The sequence below is a fragment of the Melopsittacus undulatus genome, chromosome 4 (genome assembly GCF_012275295.1).
Source record: "Melopsittacus undulatus isolate bMelUnd1 chromosome 4, bMelUnd1.mat.Z, whole genome shotgun sequence".
Lineage (NCBI taxonomy): Eukaryota > Metazoa > Chordata > Aves > Psittaciformes > Psittaculidae > Melopsittacus > Melopsittacus undulatus.
The window spans coordinates 98,308,140-98,332,420 of record NC_047530.1 but is presented as its reverse complement, the minus strand read 5'-3'; the positions used below and the strand labels follow the sequence as shown (position 1 = coordinate 98,332,420).

The following is a 24,281-nucleotide window of genomic DNA, read 5'->3' as shown; positions in this document are numbered from 1 at the left end:
TGCACCACAAGTTCTTTTACTTCTGAAGCAAAGCCACATGAACCTCCCTCCTCTGCTCACAACACCACAAGGGACTGCTGAGCACAGTTGAAGCCTCCCATTGAGTATTAGGCCAAGAGCCTCAGACACTCCCATGTGTATCTCGCACAACTGGGTGCTCCTCCAGTTGTCCCATGCTGCCTTTAGATTCCCTTCCTCTCCTACCCAGTTTGTCCTCCTTCAAGCTCATCACAGGACAGGGCAGGAGCCAGCAGTGGAGCCAGTCACGTCAGATGAAAAGATCCAATACACTGACCTTGTGTAGGAGACAAGCAAGGGAGCTTGCTTTTCCTTGCTGCTCAGAAGCCAGCAATTCTCCACCTTTCCCACCAACCTACTCCAAAAATCTGCCATAATTTTCCACCAAAGAAACAGACATGGAAGCAGCCAGGCTCATAAGGGTTAACATGTCTGAGTGGTGACCTGATCATTGCCGTTATTCACAATTTAGAGGTTACCTGACTACTCTACACATCAATACATTTCAAGATGTGATGTAAATGCAAACAAACACTTATGTTTGGAGTTAACACAGTCACAAGATCCTGTGTATCATGTGTTGGCAAGCACACGGACCAACAGCAAATGACCCACCCTTAAACCTGACCCTTTGCTGTTAATCATTAGAGGAGTGTTGCACTTTCCAGTCAGTACAATCAAAGCACGCAAGCTCTTTGAAAATCCCTACACACAACATGATTCTAGCCAAGATCAGCTCCTTTACAAGTCATATAGATTTCAAGGTATGATGTCCTCCAGACATACGAACACGGGCAGTGGAATGCCTTGAAAACAAGTCACTGGAAGGTTAACTGCAACACTGCAATGCTAAAACAAATCCCTGCCTTCAAAACAGAAGTGGAGGCAGGAATGCCACAATAACAATGAAGGCAGAGACTTAGTGCATGCATATAGTCCCGCAGAGATGGGCTTTTCAGCATAAACACATTCCTCAAAGCTTTTTTATTTTTGCAATATGTTCATAACCATGAAGAAATTCAAGGTCAGACTAGTGATACACCATCGTATCATTAGTGCATCACTGCTCCATAGGGCTGACCCTCAACATTAAGCAGATGGGGAGCTTCCAAGGAAAAATCTGTGATACAGAAAAACTGGGTGCAGAAAATGTGTGGGTGCTTTCACAACCATGAGCTTTTGTCAAAGAATCAATTGGAAAGAGCTAAAACTGAAAGAAGCAGTGCTCTCTGTTCTGCTCCCCTGTTAGTGATGATGTAAACCGAGATCTTGGCTCTGCAGGATCACAGTCCCACAGCTTTCTAGCTCTTCTGCCCTGGCTCCACTCTTGTTTAGGTCATTCCACTCTGCCTCCCCAGATTCCTTTCTGGAAGAAATCAAGAGTAAATACTGCCTGTAAAGTGTTCCCTGACTCCACAAAATGGACACTTGTATTCACAGATGATTTTTTAACTTTCCAGCCACTACTCATCAATTTTAGTTCCATTAATATAAATAGTTAACAGCTCACCACTATTTTTTTGAGTCCATAATTACTGAAAATATTATGCAAGAGCTATGAGAAATGGTGCAGCAAAAACCACAAGTTTGTTACACTTTTAAACCACAGAAGCCCTTATCAGGATTAGTTTTAGGACACACTAAAGGAGGAAGGGGAAGAAAAAGGAAGGAAGCTCTCTCACTTGTAACCAAGGTCCATGTGCTGCATAGGGGTGCTCTTCTGTAGCAAAGGCTCCTTCAACTCCTGTTGATACAAACGTGATTGCTGTATCCCCTGTAATACTTTTATATGTAAAGTGCCGTCCATGTAAGAGCCTTCCCCTGGTGAATAAAACATACGTGTGTGAATTGAGAGGGTGTGAGCAGCGAACAACAGAATGATGAAGATCTGTACCTTCTACCATCAGCATGGGAAACGTTTCTGAAGGCAGCAACTATTAATTTTTCTGCAATATGTATGTATGATTTGCTCCACAAGGCAGGTCACAAGCCTCCTGCTGAAGCTGGGAGTTCCCCTTTATCTCTTCCCTTAATCTCAGGGCCTTGTTACAGAACTAGAATACCTCTAGAGCCCACTGCATGCCTATTGCAATGATGAGGTGCTGATGCATGTAAGGGAAGGGGACTACCAGTCTTTCAGTAAGATGCAAACTGGAGAAGGGAATCAAGACTCCGTATCATGTGGGAATCTGAAGGTGAATTTCTAAGCAGGCTTACTGGTGGGGCTAAACTTACCTACTGTGACAATACCTACTAATCCATTGCCCTAGTGCTTTATAAACGTAACCTGTATTAAGCAAATGCCTAGAAAATATGCATACCTGACCACCTAAAGTATCACTTCCCTTTTTTTTCCATCAGTGCTTTCCACAGGGAAAATCATGGTTCTGGGATTTAGGCTCAGAGCATGCGTAACACGCATGCATGGATTCCAACATATAAGGGGGAAAACTTCAGGTAAGATATATTGTGCCTAACAGAGCCCAGCTGCTTCATGAGTTACTGCTGGTCAGCTGAGATGTGGTAACTGATGAGACAGACCATCCACACAGTTGTGATGCAAAATAAAATATACTCATGTTAACTATCCCACTGGTTTCTCAACAGGCACAGGCCAAGTGTGCACTAGCTGCTGCTAACTCTGACACTACAGATATGTAACTCTTTAAGCTGAAGTAACTCAGTCACCTACAATCATTTGTCTCAACCCCACAGTTCATCTTTATGTTAAGGACTATATTTGCCACAGGTATTTTTAAAAATACCTCTGACTGAACTGTGGAAGCTCTAGAAAAGTCACTTGCAGTGGTATGCAGAGCCTGAACCTTCAAAAGACAATGTGCAGGGTACACATGCAATACTTTTGCTCCTTCTGTCATGTATGTGAAACAATTTGTCTGAAAAACACACTTGCAGGCATGAACTGACTGCAAACAGACTTTGCACAACCACTTGTGTCTGAGCCTATAAGCCAGAATTAAAAACTTAAGGGATTTCTTTGACAGAGTATGTTAAGACATCCCTTCTTTATCACAGAGTTGCCAGCGTTACATTAATAACCCCCCCCCCATACTAACCCTGTCCTTTTTCAGCACTCAAAATACACTGGAGAACATAAAAAGAATGAGAAACAATCTTACCCTGATGAATGCACATGCAAAGAATCATCTGTTTCTAATGTGTTTTGGCAAAATATCTCAGCTCTGTCCTTTAAACACCCATGGCATGCATGTCTGTATGGTGAAACAACGCCACAAGGCAAAAGCAGCATGTTAGCACAAGCTGAGGAGGAGGACAGCTTCGCTCACCTTAGACAGAGGGGAATGAGTGCTCCGGACTCCTGGTTAAATTTCAGGTGTACACTCTCCAGCTGTCTCGTGCGGATTAGCTCATGAGGAATGATAGCTGCTGAGCTCTCGCTCTCTAAACTGTCCTTACGGCTTCTGAGAAAAGAGACAAAATGCACATATTTAGGATCCCAGTGCTGTGTGCTTTCTGTTGTGTTTCACAGAGATTGTGTGAATGCTGAAGGACATGGGAGCAAACTCTACAAAGGCACATCTGAGTTTTCATCACTCCTACAGAGACACAGCCGCCCTCAGACCCAGCATGCAGCTCTTCACCTTGATTTGACGACCTGAGATCTGAAACTGGTGCACACACATGGTGCATCCCTTCCCAGCATACAAGAAATAAAATTTCTGGAAAGAACTGAAGCAAACCTACATTCTCCAAGACCCTTAAAATGGCTTGGAAGAACTACCAGGTGTGCCCTCCCTCCTGCTTTTGCTTTATCTTCAGGATTTTTAGGCCATGGCCTGCAGGACAGAGTTGTCCAGTCCCTGGCACCTTTGCTTGAATATCTTCAAGGTCTGAGGCATCCCTAAGTCATTTCTTTGCACAGTTCAACCAAAAGGTTTTGAGAACCCTCCTCTTCCACCAGCTTCAAGTGCAACAGCCAAAAGATGGACTCTACATGTGACAAGTAGGACAGCTGAAGATTTGTTTTCCCTTCTAAGTGGAGCTGCTTTAAGACAATACAGCTTTGCTTTCTTATTCGTTCATTTCTGCAAGACCAGCATATTGTGAAGCTGGGAGTAAAGGTCATGCTGTTACATAATTAGGAACTTTGCCAGAAAGACTCCTCTAGATAATCCAATGGTATATCTCTAAATACTTGACCATAAACACTTTATATGTTCAAAGAGCATCAGCGTGATCGCTTACTTGATAGTCCAGAACAAAGAAAAGAGGGGTTTACAATTTTGCAGATGACAGACTGCTGTGATGTGTCTGACATGAGATGTATTTTTGCCACTGGGCATTCCACGTGAACTTAATAGAGGTAAGACTTTGTTAAGACAGTTTTTGTAGCACAGAATCACCAGAGGACAGGGAAAGCAGAAGGAAACTGGGAGATGCCACACTGCAGTGTGTTTTCATCGTGTCAGACACACAAAAAGCCAAACAAGGCTATCAGGCTGTGGCTCCATTTGGGAACACTGGTAAATGCAGCCTTTCCTCCACCCAAGAGGAACCACTTTAATGTACATCTGGAAATGGTCATAAAGAAGCAGCTTGACCCCACAAGCTGACTTAAATCACACCTTTACTTGATTTTACATTTGGGTAAATAACTGTTTCCCAAAATAACTCACATCCATCACTCTCACAGTAATATAAAAGCAGATTAGCACGTTGCTTCATCAGGTCACCTAAACCTAGGTGAGCCTTTCACCCAGACTGCTGAGCTGCCCACTCTGAAATGAGGATACAAGCTAAACTCTGGTATCTCACAGTGCTTTCCTGCAAATACTCTGCATGGCCAGGGCAGAAACATGAGGAGAAAAAATAAACCAGAGCAGCTCACCTGCCTGCAAGACAAAAAACTAAATCATGTCCCAGGTTCTGCCTTGGCAATACACAAAGGCAATGTGGGCCCAGCAAGGACACAGTAAGTCAGGACACAGCTTATACGCAGGGTGGGCTGATGGACTGACAGTGAGCAAGAGCATCAAGTTTAGTGGCTTAACCCTGAAGCAAAGACACAACATGCTTTGTAGTCTATAGGTGGCACTTAAAGCTGTGTTTAATCTACTTCAGCAAACATTTTACAGCTCTTTGTAGGTGGGGTCTTCAAAGAGTGGAGTGGGCCAGCATTTTACAGGCTGATTACCAGAGAAGTGCAGTTACAGTTGATTAATGATCAGTTGACCTTAAGCTAAGCTTTGCCTCAACTTCCTTATCAGATCTTATATACACAGTGAGCTGTGGGAAAGTCAGCCTGTGGTCTATGGCTTCCAATCATTCATTTATCAGCCCCTACCAAAGGGTCACCCATTAGCAATGCATGATTTTCAAGCAGGCCATAAGCTTGGACTCGTTAAATGCAGCTCCGAAGTTTATGCACCCTGGAGCAGATCAGGAGCTTTACAGTAATATTATTGCTACAGACAAGAGACTGTGCCCTTCTCACCTGGACTGCCTGAAAGTGCTGGGCATATCCCCTTACAGCCTCCCAGGCAACTGCTGCTGTAGGTAGGTTTATGCTTCAGTAGGACAGACACAGGACAGTTCCCCATGCCCGGGGGCTCCAAACCTCCCTGAGCTGAAGGTGGCATTTTAGGTTCCCATCGTGCTATCCAGTACAGCCGCTAGCACAATGGGGCTGCAGTCCGGAGGGGAAACAGCCTCCGGTTGCTAATGTAATAATGGGAATGACGACAATATTCTGGAGGCAAGGGGCAAAGCTTTCTAAGTCTTATTAAAACCAGCAAATGCTGTTTGTCATTACATGCTCAGGAGAAGATGTTGACTAATGTGTAACTATCAAACGGAACTGTCATGACTTTAAGGCTGTCAATAATTATGACTTCACATTAATAAGTAACCAGCCCTTCTGTCAAAAAGGTGAAGGAGTGAAGCAAAATAGCAGTTAATACATTGAATGACATGAAAGTATTAATCCTTTCCACAAAACCTTCCCAAAATAGTCACGGTCTCTGTGTTTCTCACACAATTTCAGCTATTTAAAGTTAAGGGTGAAGCTCCAATAGCAGAAACCAAATAACCACCTATCTAAGCTAAACCTTTCTATACAAGAGTTGTGTGTTGTGGACTGCATATAACATATTTAAAAGGCCACAGTGCAATTACTTGCAGACTCTGGAATACATTGCATGACACGGGGACTTGGCATGACCCTTTAAAATTCTCTTTTGGGGAATGGAAATCCTTCCAAAGGGCGATGGCCCAGATGAAGGGTCAGCAGGACTTCAAGGTTGTTGCTAATGAACTGTTCATGTCATAACACACATTGCCATCCACAGCTTGTAGTTTTCAGCCTCAGAAGAAAATGTAGAAAAAGTTTGCTTCCCAACACTAACATCCCTGGTTTTACAACTGTCAGTTACCCGTAAGCCTTTGCTTCCTCCACCCCATCACCAAATAAATCAGCAGCAAAAGCCAGTGGAGTTTTACTTGTTATGACTAAGATCTAGCTGACTATCATGTAAAATGCTGCAAACTTTGTCTATTCCAGATTTAATACTTCATCCAGCCCCCACAAAAAAATTAATGTTTCTCAGTGTCCAGAAAAAACAAGTCTGGAAAAGCCAGGCTGCTGCATTAGGAAAGGCTGTAGATTTAAATGGAAGCAGCATGCCGGAAATGCCCCAGTTTAAGGACTGCACATCTCATGTTTTGTGAAACTGGAGGGGAGTTGGAGGAGATTAAAGCGCATTTCCCTCTGATTGGGAGCTGGTGGGAGGTGTAAACGTGGGCAGTTGTCAGATTAATTCTTTAGATGATTACATTCTTTTTGTTTCTTTAAAGCTGTTTGTAGTTGGGTTTGATGTCTCCTGTTCTGGGCAAGTGTATTGCTGCAGTTACCAAGGTGACTTTAGCTGACTTTCAACTATTTTTTCCAGCTTAGGTTTCTACCAGTAGTCTGCTTCTGGGCAGAGGAGAGAGAGGGAGGAAATGAGGTTTGTTGGGGTTTTTTATTTATTTTTAAATCTCATGAATGCTGATTAACAGCCCATGAACTTAAACAAAGCCAAATCTTATTCTTCCCCCCTCTTTCAAGACAGGAGTTGTCAAACCTTTGCAAAGGTGTCCAATGTGGCCTGCAGCTTTCCCAGACCTCTGTCAACAGGGACAAAGGGCCTGAGGAGACTACATGTCCCAGCGTGCTGTGCTCCTTCTCAATGTGAGCCACAGGCTAGAACCTGCAGCCTCCCGCGGGCCCTGTCTTTACAAAGATGAGGGTGACTGCAACCTCCTTAAGTTGATGGCAATTAGCAGCAGCCCATGGGGCTCCTGGAAAATTGCCAGTGTAATCACTGGGTTGCACAAAGTTTGGATGTCCCCTCCTTCTAAGCCATAATAACCTCTTCTCAAGCAACCACTGGCAGTTATTTTATGGGATTCAAGAATATCTAGGCTGATTGGATTAAGAAAGGTTTATTTATACTTGCATTTGTGTTTTGCTGTAAGATCAGAGTGTGTGATCTCATGGATCTGTCACAGAAGGAGGTCTCAGTTTCCTTCCAAGCTCTGTCACTGACATGGAGCAAAATTTCACTGTATTTCCAAGTTATCCTCCCAGGTACCCAAAGGACATACTGCTGGAAGCTGGCTATGGCAAGGGCTCTTTGTAGGAATGAGTGCCTACTGCACCACTAACCTGAGTTAGAGTCACTGCTCCTTGCTTTGTCAGTACAAACCCCAGCAAATGCAAATCATCAGTGCAAGCTTACACAGCTGGGAGAGAAAGGTTGAACCACTTCCCCCCTCCGCCTTTCTTCCTTTCCCAACCTCTTCACTCCCTAACGAAGATACAGTCAAAGATCACTTCAGTGCCGGCAATCTTCCAATGTCTTTCCCACAGTCTCCCCTGAAGGGCAAACCAGCAGCTGTGGGAAAGAGCCCTGAGCATCTTGGCAAACAAAGTTACGGCACACGTCACAGATGCACAGAGGCAAGTGCAGGAATGGGGAGGACACGGTTACACAGCTCCTGCTGTGGTCACACTGAGGCAAGGCTAGCTGGACTGTTCAGACCTGAGTGCTCATCACCCTGGTTAAACCTGACAGTGAAGATGTTCTGTGTGCATTTCCCAGCATGGAAGGGCTCCAAAGACAACGTCAGCAGCATCTTGCCACTCACACATCCCTTTGGAAAGCTGCATAGTAACTACTGTCGGTGCTTGCAGGGGCCCAAGACTGTTCCAGGGCTGCAACTGAGCATTGGCTGAGAGATTTAGGCTGTGCCACTGGCACCCTGCAGACTCATGAGCAGAGTTAAGTCTTTCATGTTTCAGGTTCCCCGTCTGTAAAACTGAGACGTTTTTCCACGTAGAGATGTTGCAAGGATTAAGTCAATGTTTGCAAAGCACTTTTGGATTCTTAGATGGGGAAAGCTATGCAGAAGTGCAAATTATTGCATGGTGGCTGTTCTGCACTTCTTCTGACACTGGTTTTCCAGACATTTACTTTACTAGTTCGCAGGCTTGTCACCCAGCACTCAGCCTCATGCTGGGAGACACTCCCTAAAGTATATTGCCTCCCCCCATTTAGCATTCCTTACTTAAGCAAGACACCACTGAATGGCGTCTTGATGAGAGAGCATGCCTAAATAAGCAGGACTGGATTGGAAACTTACAGCTTAGTGGCTGCAGAATCAGAAAGTCTAGCCAGAACTGGATAGTTTCAGAGAATGCTGAAATGTTCCCCTTTATGTAAAAGTTTGCCTCCAAGAACTGAAGACAGGAAACCAGCTACACAGACAACAGCTCCTCTCCACCCAAGGAAAGCAGCAAACAAAGTCCAGCACAACTGGGAGAAGCAAAGTGCAGATTGGCCTGGAAGCAAATCCTACATCTTGGTATTACTGTCAGAGCTTCCTCAGAAGTGCTGCTCAGATGGAGCTTGTTAATGTGAACCCAGTGCTACACTCACTGAAAGGAGACATCAGCATGCCCTATTTACCAAGTCAGAGGAACTGCATGGGCAGTGTACTCCATTCCTGGAAGTGATGCCTCCGTTACTCATGCTCTCCAAATGAGGCACACGGTGTGACAGTCTGGGGTTTTCCTGGGAGCACTCCTGGAGTGACACAACTCCTTCTTCCCACAGGGGAACAGCAACATTCTGAGATGCTCAGGGTGCAGGGCACCAGGAGGTCACAGCCAGGACAGCTCTGCCAGCCCCACCTGCCGGAGGGTTGTTCCCTGCTCCCTTTGCCAGGAATCTGCCTTCATTTCCACACACAGCTGGAAACTGTTCAGGGCTGGATGGAATTAGCAGATGGTCACAGAGCTACTGTATGTTCAGGTTTCCCTAGACTCAACCTGTCTTTCTGATTGGAAATTGAATGCAGATGGGATCTGAGGTCTCTGGGGCATTCAGTGTGGGTCTCTGGAGGAACCACTGCAATGCATGGGGAGGACCAGTGCCCATACAGTTATCTGGGAATCCCAGACAGAAATAGGGGAATCAGGTATGTTGAACCACACCACCTTATGCTTCTTGAGAAGGGGGAAAGCAATAAACAGCAGAGATATGCCAGAAAAGCCTCATCAAATTAACGCAGCCTTGGGAGACCTTTTTCAAACACTCAAGCCTCTCCTTCAGACACAAGGATGCACACAGCCGTTACTTGACTCCTGGCACAATGAAACGTAGCAATTACTGATAATTTTACCCTCAGCATGTGCAGCAATGCAGTGTGCAAGCTCTAGGTTTCTACTCCACGCCTCGGCTCACAGGAGCTGTAGAACGGTCTGAGTCAGCCAAGGGGCAGAAAAACATCACTTTCAGCAACACTGCGTGATCAAGGGGACCCTTGAGGGGTGGAAAAGGTCATGAATTCCCGTATCCCAACCCTGGCTCTCACTGCAACTGTGGCAAATTAACTCTATCTTCCTCTACAAAGCGGAGATACTATTTGCCTACCTCACAGGAAAGCACAGAGATAATTACCAAGGACAACTAAAGACTTTGCTCCAGAACTTACTACATGAAGAAATTAAACACTGAATGAAGCAAGACTTCACAAGTGTCACTTAACTCTGACATCTGGAGCTTCCAGCTCACCAAAGTCTCAGCAGCTTAGCCTAACATCCAAATGTTCCCTAGGGGTAAGAGCTCGCTATACCCAAGAGTGAATCTGTATGGTTCAGGCAACTGGAAGCTTTGCCTTTCTGTCCTTCTGAGCAGCACCTACAAAGGTGCTAAGGGGTCCTAAGAAATAAATAATGTGCCACTGTAAAGTACATTTATATTCACACACACCTCATTTTTCCAAGCAGTAATCGAGAGTATTATGTTACCTATGGTCAAAATGATTAGTCATGTTTCCAAAGATTAATTTACATGTTCTTTTGTTTAATGTGTACGAACTGATTTAATGGCTGCTTATGAACAGAGCTAACAGTCATTTTGAGAAACAGATGTCTGATGCAGTGTTAAGCATTAAGAGTGCTTTTATTCATATCCTTAGGAGGAAAAGGGCTACACAGTCTACAGTAATAACACTAATGAATCAAAGTACCACAGCTGCCCAACAGGGTTCTGACAGAAACCAGTTTTTTCTCAAAGGAACTTTTTTTTTAGGGCTCTGGGACAGTGAGCAACTGGTAGTATGCATGCTTTACATGTAAGTATGTGCTTTGCTGGGGCCAGAATACTGAATCAAGTCCTATCTGCACCCAAACAATGGGAGGCTTTTACGTAAGTGCTGAAAACTGTAACTACACAAAGGCAGTGAAATCTGTATGGAATTCGGATCTTCCACATTTTATACAAATAAATATTTGAATTTGAGTGCTTCTGATACAATTTTGTGACACTGAATGCAGAACAGGTTGTCAGCTTTGAGCTCTGATAGATTATTGTGTGTGGGTGGTAGGGTTAGGATAAAAGAAAGGGAAGAAAGCTACTAGGAAAGCAGTTGGTGGTTGCAAATCTATGATAAATAAACAGCACATTCCTCTTCTGCACAATTCCATTAGAGTCTGTGTCAGACTTTAAGATGCTAATGTCATTTGGGTGCAAATTTGACAGCCTGGGGTTCTGCAGTGCTCCCTATGGAAAGTAGGTTTGGGAGTGGAAACAATTTGCTTTGCCCCAACAGCATTGCTGTCAAGTTCCCAAGGAGCCTCTAACGCACTAGTTATTCACAGGACCCTTGCAATGAACCACGGGTTTGATATTTTATGGTCTGGTGTGTACAGTGCAGGATATGATTACACACAAGCCTGCTTCCCATCAGCCACCACCTCGTAATCGTTAACATATTTATCCTTGTGGTGCCTCAAGAAGATGACATTGTTATTAGTCCCATTTTATAGATTCAGAACTGAAGCTCAATAGCTAAATGACTTGCCCTTGATTACACAAGATTTACACTGAAGGACAGAACTGAGCTGTAGCCCTACCAGGCCCAAGCAAGGATTGCACCAGAAGGACTAGATCTATGTGCAGAGCTGTCCTTCATCTCAGGTGCTTGTAAATCTTATGAAATTACTGTATCTGCACTGGTTTTGTGCTTTTGTGTCTCATCCTTTGCCACTGCAAGTACCTGTAGGGAATACGATGTAGATACATTACTACATGCAAAAGCTAAACTCTTTAAGTTACATCCCTCTGTAGCTGCTGGAGACAAGAGCGTCCAGATCATGCTCATGTAGTATATAGCATGTTGAGCAACTTTGCTGAAACACATAAGGCATGCTGAGACAGTGTATTAAGAAAGGTTGAGACCTAGCAAGATCTTCCTCTTCTGTCTTATCTGTACCACACAGTGCTGGAAAATGTGGTGACTGCTAAGTTTCAGCCAGTAAGGATAATCATCAAACCTGATTTAAGTACCAGCTAGAGTTTGTGAGTAAACACTGCTTTCCAGCACAAACCACCCCTCTCAGTATGCTCAATGCCCTGAACAAGTCCCATTTTATCTGGTACATAAATTGTAGAAGACAATCCACTACACAAGTAGAAAAAGACCTTTTCCAAATTCCTCTCAAAGTAGTCAGTAAGATGGAGGAAGAAAGTATTATGACACACTTGCATTGAGATCTCTTGGTACTATCACCAGATCATCTGCTGGCAAGACACACAGGTGATACCTCTCTTTCCTTAAATCAATTGCTGTTGTGGAGAAACAGGCTAGCTATCAGTTCCCATAGTGGTAACCATAGGCCTCAGAGAAATGTATTGATCTCCAGGAGGAAAACACTGGGAACCAGCCATTCCTACCACTCAGGCTTCAGACAGGGTACGTGCGCAGCTGCTCTAGGTAAGAGAAGTTTGCAACAAAGAGCGCTGTCATGGCTATGAGGCTCTGAATTTGACCTGCCTTCCTCTCTGTGCCTCAGAACAGTTAAAACCCCAGATAAATATTTGTGTGCTTCATCTCAGACCTCTGCTAACCTTTCACCACCTTGTCTTGAGTGCATCTCTGTTTACCTTATCCTGAATAACATAAAGCTTTCTTATCTAAGCAACAACTGTCTCCCAGCATTAAGGCTTACCCATCAGCTGCCTCCCTGACCTGATGTGCACCCCAAATGTCTCTGGTCATCCCCAACCACTGTGAACTCAGAGTTTTTACTGGGCATGCAGATTCACGCAGGAGCCCAGCATCTGTGAGAAATGGTGCTCAATACTTTTGAGCCTTCCCAAGTTGGGTGTGACTTGTGCAAATGATTTTGTTTTTTCAGTGGGGCCAACAGGACCAACCTTTAGGCAGAGAAATACTTCTCAAAATCGGTCAGGTCAGAATCTGGCTCCACAGAATTACTATACAGCAAAAGTAAGATTATTTCTAAAGCAATAATCAAGCCACTTGAGATTTTTCTTTAATAAGCACCAATATCTCATATTACTTATTAGTACACAGCATCAGCAACTGACATAATGCTTCCCCCAAAAGGATTAGGCAACTCAGAAATATTCATATACAAGGCAAATTGGAAGTCAGCCACAAAATGGAACAAGAAAGGACATCAGGGTCCTAACAAAGGATGAGGAATATTTTCCTCATGAAATGCTTGAATCAAGAAAGAAACAGGAACTGAAACAGAGCAGGATGCTGTCCCCGCCTGGCACTACAGGAAAGAGCTGATTTCATGATGATCTTTACTCTTGGAACAAGAAAGCACAAATGTTCATTGGAGACCAGGAAACCAAAGGAAATACCAAGATGAAAGAGCACAGCAAAGATGCATGCCTCTCTGTATCATTTAGATGAAAACATAAAGATTGGTGGGAAGATATTTAACTAGCAACTGAAATAAGCCAAAGCGAGGAAGGGCAGAAACCCCAGAAGACCTAAGTACAGATACTGCAACTGGCTTGAAACCACAGGTAATCTCCTATAGGTTCACTGAAGTCAAGTTACAAATGAGGCCCACCAGGTCCTACTTAAATGACCTGCTAGTCTACAGACTATTAGAGAGCAGAGTGGTACTGGTATGTAATTACTGCCAGTACATGCATGCTTAAGCAAGGTAAGATCAAAGTTACTTAAAAATAAAAGGGGGAATAAACCCAACATTTTAAGCAAAAGGTTTGTAATTATGGCCTTGAAATCAAAATGCTTAGGCAAAAATATCAGCAAACAGTCATCTATGCCACCTAGCTCTTTGGATACCATACACTTTACAGGTATCCGTACATTTTACAGGGCTCAGTGCAGTCTGATTCCAATCACTGTACATCACGAACAGCAGGTTCTACAGAACACAGTCAGGGCTGCTCTGCATTAGCAAGGTTTGTCCAAAACACTCCTCAAAATCTGCCCTCCTGAGTATGAGCCCATTAACCCAACCTGAACAACTGTTCTCCTTCAATCCTTACACTGTGCAAGTATTTGCTGCCAGCCTTCCTTTCCCCTTGCCAAGTCTTCCCACCCAGCTTTAACTTTGTTTCCCACACTGAACTCTTTGGCCTCCCCGTGCCCCGATCTGAGTGTGGAGTGTGTACGGTCAAACTTACGGTGCTCGGTCATGGTTCAACCCGTTCTGTCTTTGTGAATTTATTGGAGGTAGAACAGGTTTGCTGTTAATCTCAAGCCCTCTCCGCAAAGTCTCCCTGATCTGCTCCGTATCTGCAAAGAGAATTTGTTTAAACATGACTTAAGAGGCCTCAGAAACATCACAGACACAAGGAAATGTCAGTTGGCTGACTTTTTTAAAGGCCTATTTCTATGGTGTGTTTCATCTAAACTCTTCCCCTTCAGAAAGAAATGAAGATCTCTTAAGGGTTAGTTCTTATCAGCTCTTTCTGCACCTCAGGAGTCATTTTACTTTGTGAAGTCAGACTGAATTCTCTTGGTTTGGGCTGCCACGTTATGTCAGGCAAGGAGAGCTGGAACCTTTTGTACTGAGCCCTCCTCATGAGGAAATCCGAGTAGTTCTGTGTCCTTTCATAAAAGAGGTGTTTGCTGTTTCTGCAGCTCCCACAGAACCTCATGACACTTCCAGCCTTTGCCTGGAAGTCACTTTTCCCGTTAGGCGAAACAGGAATTTGTTCCTTTACCAAATGAGTGCAAGGACGTTCCCAAGCTTTTGCAATTGGTTTTGCAAATCTGTTGATTAATTAATGACAAGATTCACAAAAGAAGGGAATTTCATGCAGGGCCAACTTTAGCCTGAAGCTCACATTTGAAAATAAACTGCAAATTATGCAGTTCAGATGTAGTCTTCCTACTTTTTCATCTTCCTATAATGTCTAATGGCCAAAGACTTCAATAGGATACTTGCTTTCCTTTCTTAGAAGTTTCCTCATCTTTTTTTTGAGAAATGTGGGAATTGGGTAGACAAAAAAATATCCAAAAGATTTTAAAATCTTTTGAAGGCTATACAAATATCATCACATTTACCAGTCTTGGGCTCTCCATTCACAGAGCTGAGGGAGAACAGCCTTTTCAGATTCAATGCAGCTCAAAATATTTGCACAGGAGCCAGAAGGAGCCCTGTATGTATTTAAATGCTTTTTATTTTACCATGGACTTAAAACCAAGTAAGATACCATTCCTGTGGAAACCACTATTAATTAAAGGAAAAGAAGCCCTCCCATGTTACATTGTTTCACCCACTTGAAAGGTAACACGTGTAATTTCAAGCACGTGCAATGGCAATGACATCTGTACCCTGAGATGGCATCTCACTGCAAAGGGGAACTCCACTGTAATTTATTTCTTCTTTCCAGAGTTCCGTATTTGCAAGATCACTTGAGTTCAGCTACAGAAATGTGCAGGATCAGTCTAACTTGCCACTCAAGAAGTGACAGTGTTAGTAAAGGAGCACATCCTGGGAAAATGCAGTTGCTTCACCTTGCAGGTGTTTACAGTCCTGGTTTCTTTCACCTAGTGCTCAGTTTAACTCTGCAGATTTAGATTAGAAATAGCCTAAAACTTGAAGGAAGCATTTAGACAAAACAACACAAAGAACTCTTTTCTTCTCCCATGCCTTACACAGAGTGGCCACACCAGAATTCCTTTCCCTCTCCTGTGACATACTGAGCCTTCCAGCAACTGTAGTGTTTGTTATGTACCCCAAGATGCTGCATGACTCAGCCCACTGCCCAGATCCATAAGAAAACAAGCCGAAAGGCTCTGACAGTGACTCAGTTCAGGACCTCTCACCTTTTCCAGAGAGCCGCCGTGGCTGGGTCCCAATGCAAATGCTCCTGCTGTCTTCATCATCCTCTGGGGGCCGGCTGAGATCGTCCCAGGCACATTTGGCACTCACTCCACTCAGGTTTGAGCCATCTGTCTCAATCCCTTTGTCCACTCTCTCCTGCTTGAAAAGATCCAAAACCCCAAGGTGTTTTTGGGTGTTACTTGAACCCCAGCTGGAACTCACCCTGGTTCAACCCAATCTTCACATGTCCCTCCTTTGTGGCCAGTTTCCACTCTCTGTCCTTCATACATTGATGTATCAGCTAACAGTGACTGCACATTGAGCAAAATTAGGGAGCTGGTCTGAACTGGAACAAACCTTTCCCATAGCAGGTTGGCCTGAAGTCCTACTCCTTTCGACTGCTTCACTACACAGCCCTAGCAGGCATAAGGCAGAGAAAAAGCAAGGTGGAAATTGATGGTTTGGGGTATGCAGTGTTGCTACTTTCACTGTTAGCTCTGATTTTACACCAACTCAAAGTACATTATACACTCCTCTACGAAGCACAGCTTGGCAGTCTACCTAGTGTATGTCAGTGATAACAAACTCCTGAATAGACTTGTTCTCTTTCCAAGATTACCAAGGAATCCCACAATGAAAAGCGCTCAAAGAGAGACTCATCATTCACAAGAGTTCATCACTGGCAAACCAGACAACCACTGCGCTTTTCAGTGTGCTGGGGTGTTCAGCAAAGGACAAATGTGCAAGGAGACACAGGCCTGTTCACAATGTCAAAGCTTTTGCATAGCTTTACCAGCAAAACACACAAACTTCCTGCCTTGCAAGTTGGACTTTCCAAGCATGCAGCCATCATTTGGGCCTCATCAGGTGTCATACACCACCCACAAGCAGCTGGATGCTCCCAGACACCATGCATTTTGTCCAGGACATGTGCATCTGTAGCCAGCAAGACTGTCCGAAGCTACAGCCAACACTTCCACAGAACACCTACCTGCTGGGGAAACGGGCACTGGTCTGAATTTCCACCTCTGCCCCACAAGGGGGTAATGTTGAGCTGAACAAACTCGGGGCTGAGCTACACCGAGGAAGGGCTGCTCTTACCGCTGCCACCTCTTCCCAAACCCGCTTACATTCAGATCCTCCTTGCCCAGCTGCGCCCTAGAAAGAGCATTGCCTGTTCTTCTGACCATTCAAGAGAGGGTTTGAGCAGCTCCAAGATAAGCACAAGCGCTCAGGGTGTGGTTGCACAGCACTGTAAACTGATGTAATTCTAGCGGCTGCAGTCCCACCCTCCTCCATGTGCTCCTACCCCTTCCCTTGAGCCAACTCTTTCTTTCAGCTGGATCACCTCCCTACACTGGCTCTTTGGCCCAAGCCCGTGGCTGAGGGCAGGATCAGAGCAGTCCTAACTTAGATTTAAGCATTCAAGAGACTGCTTTCCTTCTGCCTCTCTCCCTGAAAGACTACTCCTCATCGGGATCTTCCTCTGGCATCAAGGGGAATCTGGCTTCTATGAAAACGTCATAGGAAAATCTGAGAAATAACAAATCTGCTGGGATTTTCTTTTGTTATATACTAAACATAAAATTGGTTGTTTTACCCAGAAATAGAAGTTGTGGAAAAAGAACTAAAAATACATCCGATCCTACACATGCAAAACAATGCTCTAAGTGAGATTTAGCATGTGGCTCCTTTGGGAGCCCTCTGCAGTGCTCTGTGAGGACCCACATCAGCCTTGTCAGCATGGTTGGTTTTCATTCCAGTGACTGGGGAAGCATGGGAAGACCACCAAACTTGCCCTTTAGTAGGGAACAGAAGAGCCCAAAGGGCCCTGAGGACTCCACCAGTACAATCTTGTGGGACGTGCTTCTCCATCCCCACAGCCAGGGCCCCCATTCAGACACAGTCGGGGCCCCTGGACAGTGCACAGAGCCTTGGGGAGGGGGAAAGGGACTCATCATCTGCATCTCAGCTGGTCTGCAGAGCACTTCCTCTGGGGAAGAAGCACAGCTCTGTTGGCATCCCCTGGAGATCAAGGGGGGCTGATGGAAACGATCTGGCCTAAGGCAGCCAAATTTGCATGCCTGTTTTATAATGTTAGCAAGTATTGAAGTTTGGGGAGGGGGGGAAACCCCCCAAAACCTAACCAGTAGCTGGGGCAGTGCAAAGCTTTAGTTCATCTTTAGTCAGCAGAGATGTGCCTGGACTGAGAAGCTCTTCCTCCCTTGAAAGGGCAGTCAGAGCAGGAGCTTGGAGTAGCCCAGGGCAAAGGAGGTTCAGCTTTTTCTTTCCTCAAAGAAAGGATGTTTCTGTCCCATTTTCCTCTCAGCATGTGGGAGGGATGCTCTGAGGCTCTTGTAAGTCATTGATCCCTTTCTGCAAGAGCCAGAGCGCTGCAGTGTGACCCGCAGAGCAGCAACCACAACTCAGGAAATTCAAATCAGCTTTATTCTCTTCTGACATATCTGCTAAAACAGAAGTGAAGCACTGAGAATCAGCGCAGAGCTGGGGACCAGCAAGGATTGCTTGACAGTGCTGCCAGGGGAATCTGAATGGCCTACAGGGAAGCCTGGCTGAACAGAAAACAGGCAGCGTTGCCACAGTGTTAATTGCCGACATCCTGGGATGACATCTTAGTTGGGATCCATTCTCAGCAACTCCGAACAGAAAGTACAGCTGCTGCTGCCAGCGCTGGGTTTAGGCCTCAACCAATTCCCACAGACACAATGCAGCCTCAAAACAAGCTCTGCCCGCTTCCCGTGCCGGCACCATGCCTGTCTGCTCCCAGGAAAGTTGTCCGTTCTCCCTGCTGGCTCCCTCCTTCCTCTCCACCTATCTTCCAGTGCTGCTTTTCAGCTCTCACACACCCTGTACCACCACCAAGAAAATGCCAAACAAATGACACTTTATCCTTTCCCCTCTAATTAGAGCAGGAGGCGCATAACATGGCTGAACCCAGTCCAGTTCCCTGCGCTCAGCGAAGGCTCTTTGTGGGACTCAGCACCGCAGGAGCAGGTTTCACCCTGTGAATCCCCAGGGGCTGCAGCAGCAGAGCAGGAAGGAGGTTCACACACGCATCTGTGCACACACACTACTGCACGGGCAAGAGAGAACAGAAACAGGAATGTCTTCAATGTGAGGAAGTCCGGAAGGACCACAGACATAGCAGCTTTCAGAGGCAGGACACACTGGTGAGGCAGAGGTACTCTTTATTTGCCTTAACTTGCCTTGGCTGACTCAGATTCCAGTAAGCAGAGCTACTGTTCCTTTACAGTAAATTGAAGAAAACCCTGTTATCATTAGGAATCACCAGTGTGCAGAGAACAGAAACACCTCCAGGAGGTAAGAAGGCAACATTTTGAAGAGCCTAAAAACTTTATAGGATTTGCTGTGGTATTAGTTTCCACACTGTGGAACATTTGTGGGACATTTTTTGGTGTATGTCTCAGACTGGGGTTATTTTAGATGAATAAAACCTTAAAAACAGTAAAAGTAGAATTTGGTTTTCTTTGTAAGCTTTCAAAACAAGAAATACTGTGAGGCAACTGAGGGTAATCAGATGCAGACATGCAGACCATAAGCAAATGCAATGGCTTGTACAAAACGTGCATATATGCACGTGCCCTACCAGGCTAAGCCATAAGTTCTCTGTTAAAGGCAAATACACAGTGATTCACTGAAACAAGGGCAGCAACACACTGGATATGCATGGGAGACATGTGCACCAGTACCATGACTCTGCTGAAGGTATGCAGAACTGCCTCCTAAATGAATGGATTAGCAGTAGTCCATGGGACTCTAACCCCCTCCATAGAGGTCCTATGCTGATCTTTAAATGTTAGAAATTAACTTAAACTCTAAAGAAGAATGTGTCTTCCTGCATGGATTAGTAATAACTGGATGAGATACTTTTGGCTTCCTATTATTTCTCAGACCACACTAACTGCTTGGCCTCAAGTGACATCCTACAGGAATGAGCTACACTATCACATTTGCCGTGAAAAAATATTACTTACTTGTTTTTGAGTTTTCTGCATGTTACATCTCCTTCTGCTTGCATGCAAACCAAAGGATTAATTTCCTAATAATCTCTAAATTTTGTATTGTTCTATGTTCTTTTTATCTTCTTCTATTTTCTTCCTTTCTAAAACACGCAGCCCAAATCTTACCAATTTATTTCATCAACAAGATTCTGTTTTCCTGGCCCCCCTTCTCTAACTTTCTTCCTAGAGCTGCCATCCACCCGGGACTGGGTATGTGCAGTCCTGAACCACCTCTGAGAGAGCAAAGGGAGTCTCTAATACTTTCCCAGCACCATAGCAAACATTGAGAAGATAACATCACCTTTGTAGAAAATAACAGAATGGTTTATACCATTAAACCAATTCCCCCTCTGGGTGCTATAAAAGACATGACATTTTATAAACTAAAGACATACTTGTAGATGTGGGTCAATCTCAAATATTGTCTCTCCTCTTCGCATATCTGTTATCAACCAGGGGCCTCCAGCTCTACAAAGAAAGAAAGGAAGTCAATAAACCAAACAAGCACTTTAGCTCATACTCCCCAACAGAGACCTCAGAGTGGACTTGTACTGGAAAGAAGCACAAGATAAGAGTTTAAAAGAAGCCTAGAAACCCCTCCATGTTGTGCATAACATGCATTTGTCCTTTACATTTCCCAAATACATAATAAAAACCCTCCATGACATAGCTATTCCTTGCCTAGTGTCTGGCACCACCAAGTCTTGCAAAGCCATCAGGATTCACACAGGCCCTGTCCTCTGTGTGGGCCCACTTACTCATACAAGACTGAGCTGAGTTTCAATCTTACAGGTAACTGAATCTGGACAGGAAGTCCAATGTAGCCTGGGTCTAAGGAAGATGGGCAAAGCATAGGGTTAAGATTTATACCTCTGCTACATATCTAAAGATGCAGCAGGGTCCCAGTGGGACTGCACTTTTTGAAGAGATCAGCAGTCACATTCAGTACTATAAAAAGCTTCCTGCTCTGATAAATAGCCTCACAACAGATATTTTACCTAGTTGGTACTTAATGGCTGAGTACTCAGGAAGGTTCAGGGAAAGCTTTGTTTTCATTAGCATTAAAAGTCAGAAGGGTCAAGATGTTTCCCAACAAAGGTGATAGAAAACAGATTACTGTGAAGATGAACTACTCAGAAACTTTTCTTTGGGTCACAGTGCAGGCAGACTGCAGAAATCAGCCTCAGATGGTGCTTTTCATTTGAAATAAAAACTTAAATCTGTTGGAATTGCCATAAGAATTTTCATTATTTCCATGAGACACTTTATTATTGCAGTCAAAGCCCCCTCCTCTGGCCTTGTCTGTGTTACAGTCTCCTAAAGCACTCCTAAAATGGGAGCAATAAAAGTTAGTATTTTCTAGTTTTTCAGAGGCATTGATAGCCACTCTGTTTTCACATCACTTCGGAAGCTGAGAATTATTACCTGCAGAGGTGTGACCTGCTTCAGTCCCTTACTGGGATAGCAAGGGACTTTTACCCTGACTCCACATCAGCAGCCTAGTAGTTTGCAGTTTTGCCTTTGAATCATATACATTTGGGTCCTGTTTTATCGTTGGAAAGGTGCTTTTACCACACCACAAACACCCAAAACCAACATGAGAACAGAGTGAGAGAGGTGCTATATCTCTATTAACTTAGAGGAGCAAAAGGAGCTGCAAGCAGCATTTATTGTCCTGAGGTACCAGAAACAAAGCTTGCAGCTAGACAAATTCACTGTACTTGAGACAGTAGATAGTAGTGCCTACAAAGGAAAGGTTCAAGTTTAAAAGGTCCAGCAGCAAAGGCTCTTCCAAATAATCAAAGGCCATAGTGACATTACAGAGTATACTACCGTTCCCAGGAACACATATGCAGAACTATATTGTTTTAAATAAAAAAGTGATCTTTTGAGCTACAATCACATAACAATAACTTCCACTAAATATAAGAGAAAATATTTAAACAAAACACTTGCAAGCCAAAAAAGTTTAGCTGCAACCAGGCAGCAAATAAAGCATCATCATTTCATTTAACATTTAAAAGTGATCTCCTTCTTAACCCAGTGACATCTTTGTTTTGCTATGGGAGAAACAACAATGAACTTCACTTGCATGAACACTCCTCCTGTTCCAAACTGGCTCACCAAGAATGGGGCCAGTCTGAGAGTGACTTCTTCACTTTCAGTCCCCAAGCTTTGCTAGACATTGTAAGTCAGACCTTCTTCCTTCCTTTTGAACTACACAGAGAGGTCACCAGTAAGTTATCCCAGCTCTATCAGGAAGAGCCAATGAGAAAATACTGCAGGCATAAAAGGAAAGAAATTAAGCTTTCAAGACCTTGTTCTGTTTCACCATGAATATGTGGACTCGTACATGCATTAATCTGCCATCTAAGTGTCTCTGTGTGAGAACAGATTTGCAATGAATTCCCATCTCTTGCTACAGCACAGGATTAAGTAAGTTCCATCAACAAGTTAGAGATTGTTAATAAAAATAAACAAGTGAGTTGCTCTCCATGGGATTGCTCCCCAATATGGGCTATACGAGCACTTACACTGGGACAGTCCGAAGGAGTTCCAATATCCCTTGCCCATTCCACTGCTGAGCTGCATGCAGTTCCTCAGTGCAAACACCAACAATCTGGAATAAATAAAAAGAGGGATACTAAACTGGATGGGTACCGGGCAAGAACTGTAGAGAAAATGTACCATGTGGTACTGGATCAAACAGTGCAGGCACAGAGGAGAAGCACCAATCTTTAAAGTAGGTGAGCAAGGACAAATTGAACCTGAGACAATACAGGGATTCTGCAATTCCTTATGCCCTCTCACTACACTTATCATGGGAAGTGCCCTGGTCATGTAACTTTTAATCTTGCACAGCGTGTGTAACTATGAGGAAAGCCCGGTGATAAATCAGGGTTTACTGAAGATCCACTTATCTGTCCTCACTTTTCAATCTAGTCCACACAAGACAGGACAGGTTAGGGTCTGAGCACATGCAAAACACTGCTCTGTCAGCCAACTGCTAGGGGCAAATGCAACACTGCACCCGCAATTTCAGTCAGGCAAGGGACTTGCTGCCACAAGGGAGTGCTTCAGTGCTCATAAATCCTTGATCAACTCAGTTTGCTGACTGGTTACATCTTACCCAGCACCATAAAGTAAAGCTGCTTACACATCACATAATCCACTCGTCACTGCAGGCAATTGCAGACTTCTGCCTTCCTGTATAAGGCAGGATGTGTTTGCTTTTTAGGATAGAAGCTGCCACACTGAGCAATACCAGATGTCTCTCTCACAGCAGCTGAGGTTGCCGCTTCAGATGAAGAGGTGAAACACCCACCAGCTGATAGAGGAAGGCAGTTTATTCCTGATCCATCATCTGCTGGCTTGTGGCTTTGAACATAACGATTGGCTCTTTGGGACAAAAAGTTATTTCAGCCATGCTTTTCTATTTTCTTCCTCAATACTCTAAGTCTTTTCCAATGACACTGAATTTTTAGCCAAAATTTGTTGAACTGATGTCTTATCAGAAAAGAGAAAAACTGAAAACTAAGTTCTGAAGAGCAGCAAGCAGAAGTGCATGATGTGCCTTTGCCACAAGCATGAATCTGCACTGATAAGAGATCTGTGTGGAAAATCATCAACATCAGCACATAGCCAGCTCTGCACACCCTACTTCCCCTGCCCCTTGCAGACCTCACTTTCTCAGGACCCAGCCCTTGGAGACGCACTTCATCCCCACCCATCTCCCAGGCTTCCTCCAGTAACAGCCTGAATCACCCTTGCTTCAGGACACCCCTCCCTGGGCCTTCACTCACTAATTACATACAAACAGCAAGACTCTAAACAGGAAATTAATTTGTGTTCATTCTTTTCTTTTTGCAATCGTTTATCCTCTTGGGTCAAAATAAATCCATAACAACAAGCATCAAACAAAGGGGAAAACTAAGTCAACCATATGTGTTGTGGAAGAAGAGAGGCCAAGAGCCTCAGGATGCAACAAGTTGACTGTCCTTTGATCCAGCACAGCTGGGCACTAAAGGAAAGATGAGGACTCATGCAGCACTAACTGGGGAATCAGCCAGGAATCACCCTGCTTATCTTGGCACCTTCTCTCCTTCCAGGTCCCACAGCTCACCTTTCACTGATTAAACTCACACCCATCCCTTTCTTGTTGATAAAACACAGACTTTTGGGCACCTCAGAAAATTCAGGAAGGCCTCTGCCCTTGCACAGCAGTTACCTTGTGTAGGTCTATGGAAATGAAGCTTCCTCTTACATGCTGCAACTATGGCCAAGGACAAATGGGAGCAACTTGAAGCTTATATTGTAAAATACAGACACTTGCATTTTCCCACAGGATGGACGCTTTTCCATAGAGCAGGAAGAAATAAGCAGTTGGCATAAACTATGCCAACTCTTCTACTAAGGTTATTAACTCCAATATGCAATTTAAAAATATCCAAAGCAGCCCATATCTAAGAGACACCACTGAGAAGAAGGACTCTGGGAAAGCAAGCAAACTTGTTTGGCCAAGGAAGCTCCCTTCGCTAACACGTTCAATCACAAGGGAATTTTTAAGTGTT

The 24,281-nt window shown here is 44.3% G+C and overlaps 1 protein-coding gene across 2 annotated transcripts in view; it reads right to left on the bottom strand.

The window, feature by feature from the left end:
- The window catches only part of SUFU (SUFU negative regulator of hedgehog signaling), a 94,942-nt gene that overhangs the window by 21,335 nt on the left and 49,326 nt on the right, over positions 1 to 24,281 (bottom strand). Inside the window, exons 5-10 of one of the 2 annotated variants that reach the window (XM_034061735.1) lie at positions 22,245 to 22,330; positions 20,106 to 20,178; positions 15,670 to 15,826; positions 14,019 to 14,130; positions 3,327 to 3,461; positions 1,701 to 1,839 (exon numbers count right to left, since the gene is read on the bottom strand). In XM_034061735.1, the coding sequence (XP_033917626.1) occupies positions 1,701 to 1,839; positions 3,327 to 3,461; positions 14,019 to 14,130; positions 15,670 to 15,826; positions 20,106 to 20,178; positions 22,245 to 22,330 (702 nt within the window). The remainder of the gene's footprint in view (positions 1 to 1,700; positions 1,840 to 3,326; positions 3,462 to 14,018; positions 14,131 to 15,669; positions 15,827 to 20,105; positions 20,179 to 22,244; positions 22,331 to 24,281) is intronic. The other variant, XM_034061736.1, reaches the window with a different exon arrangement.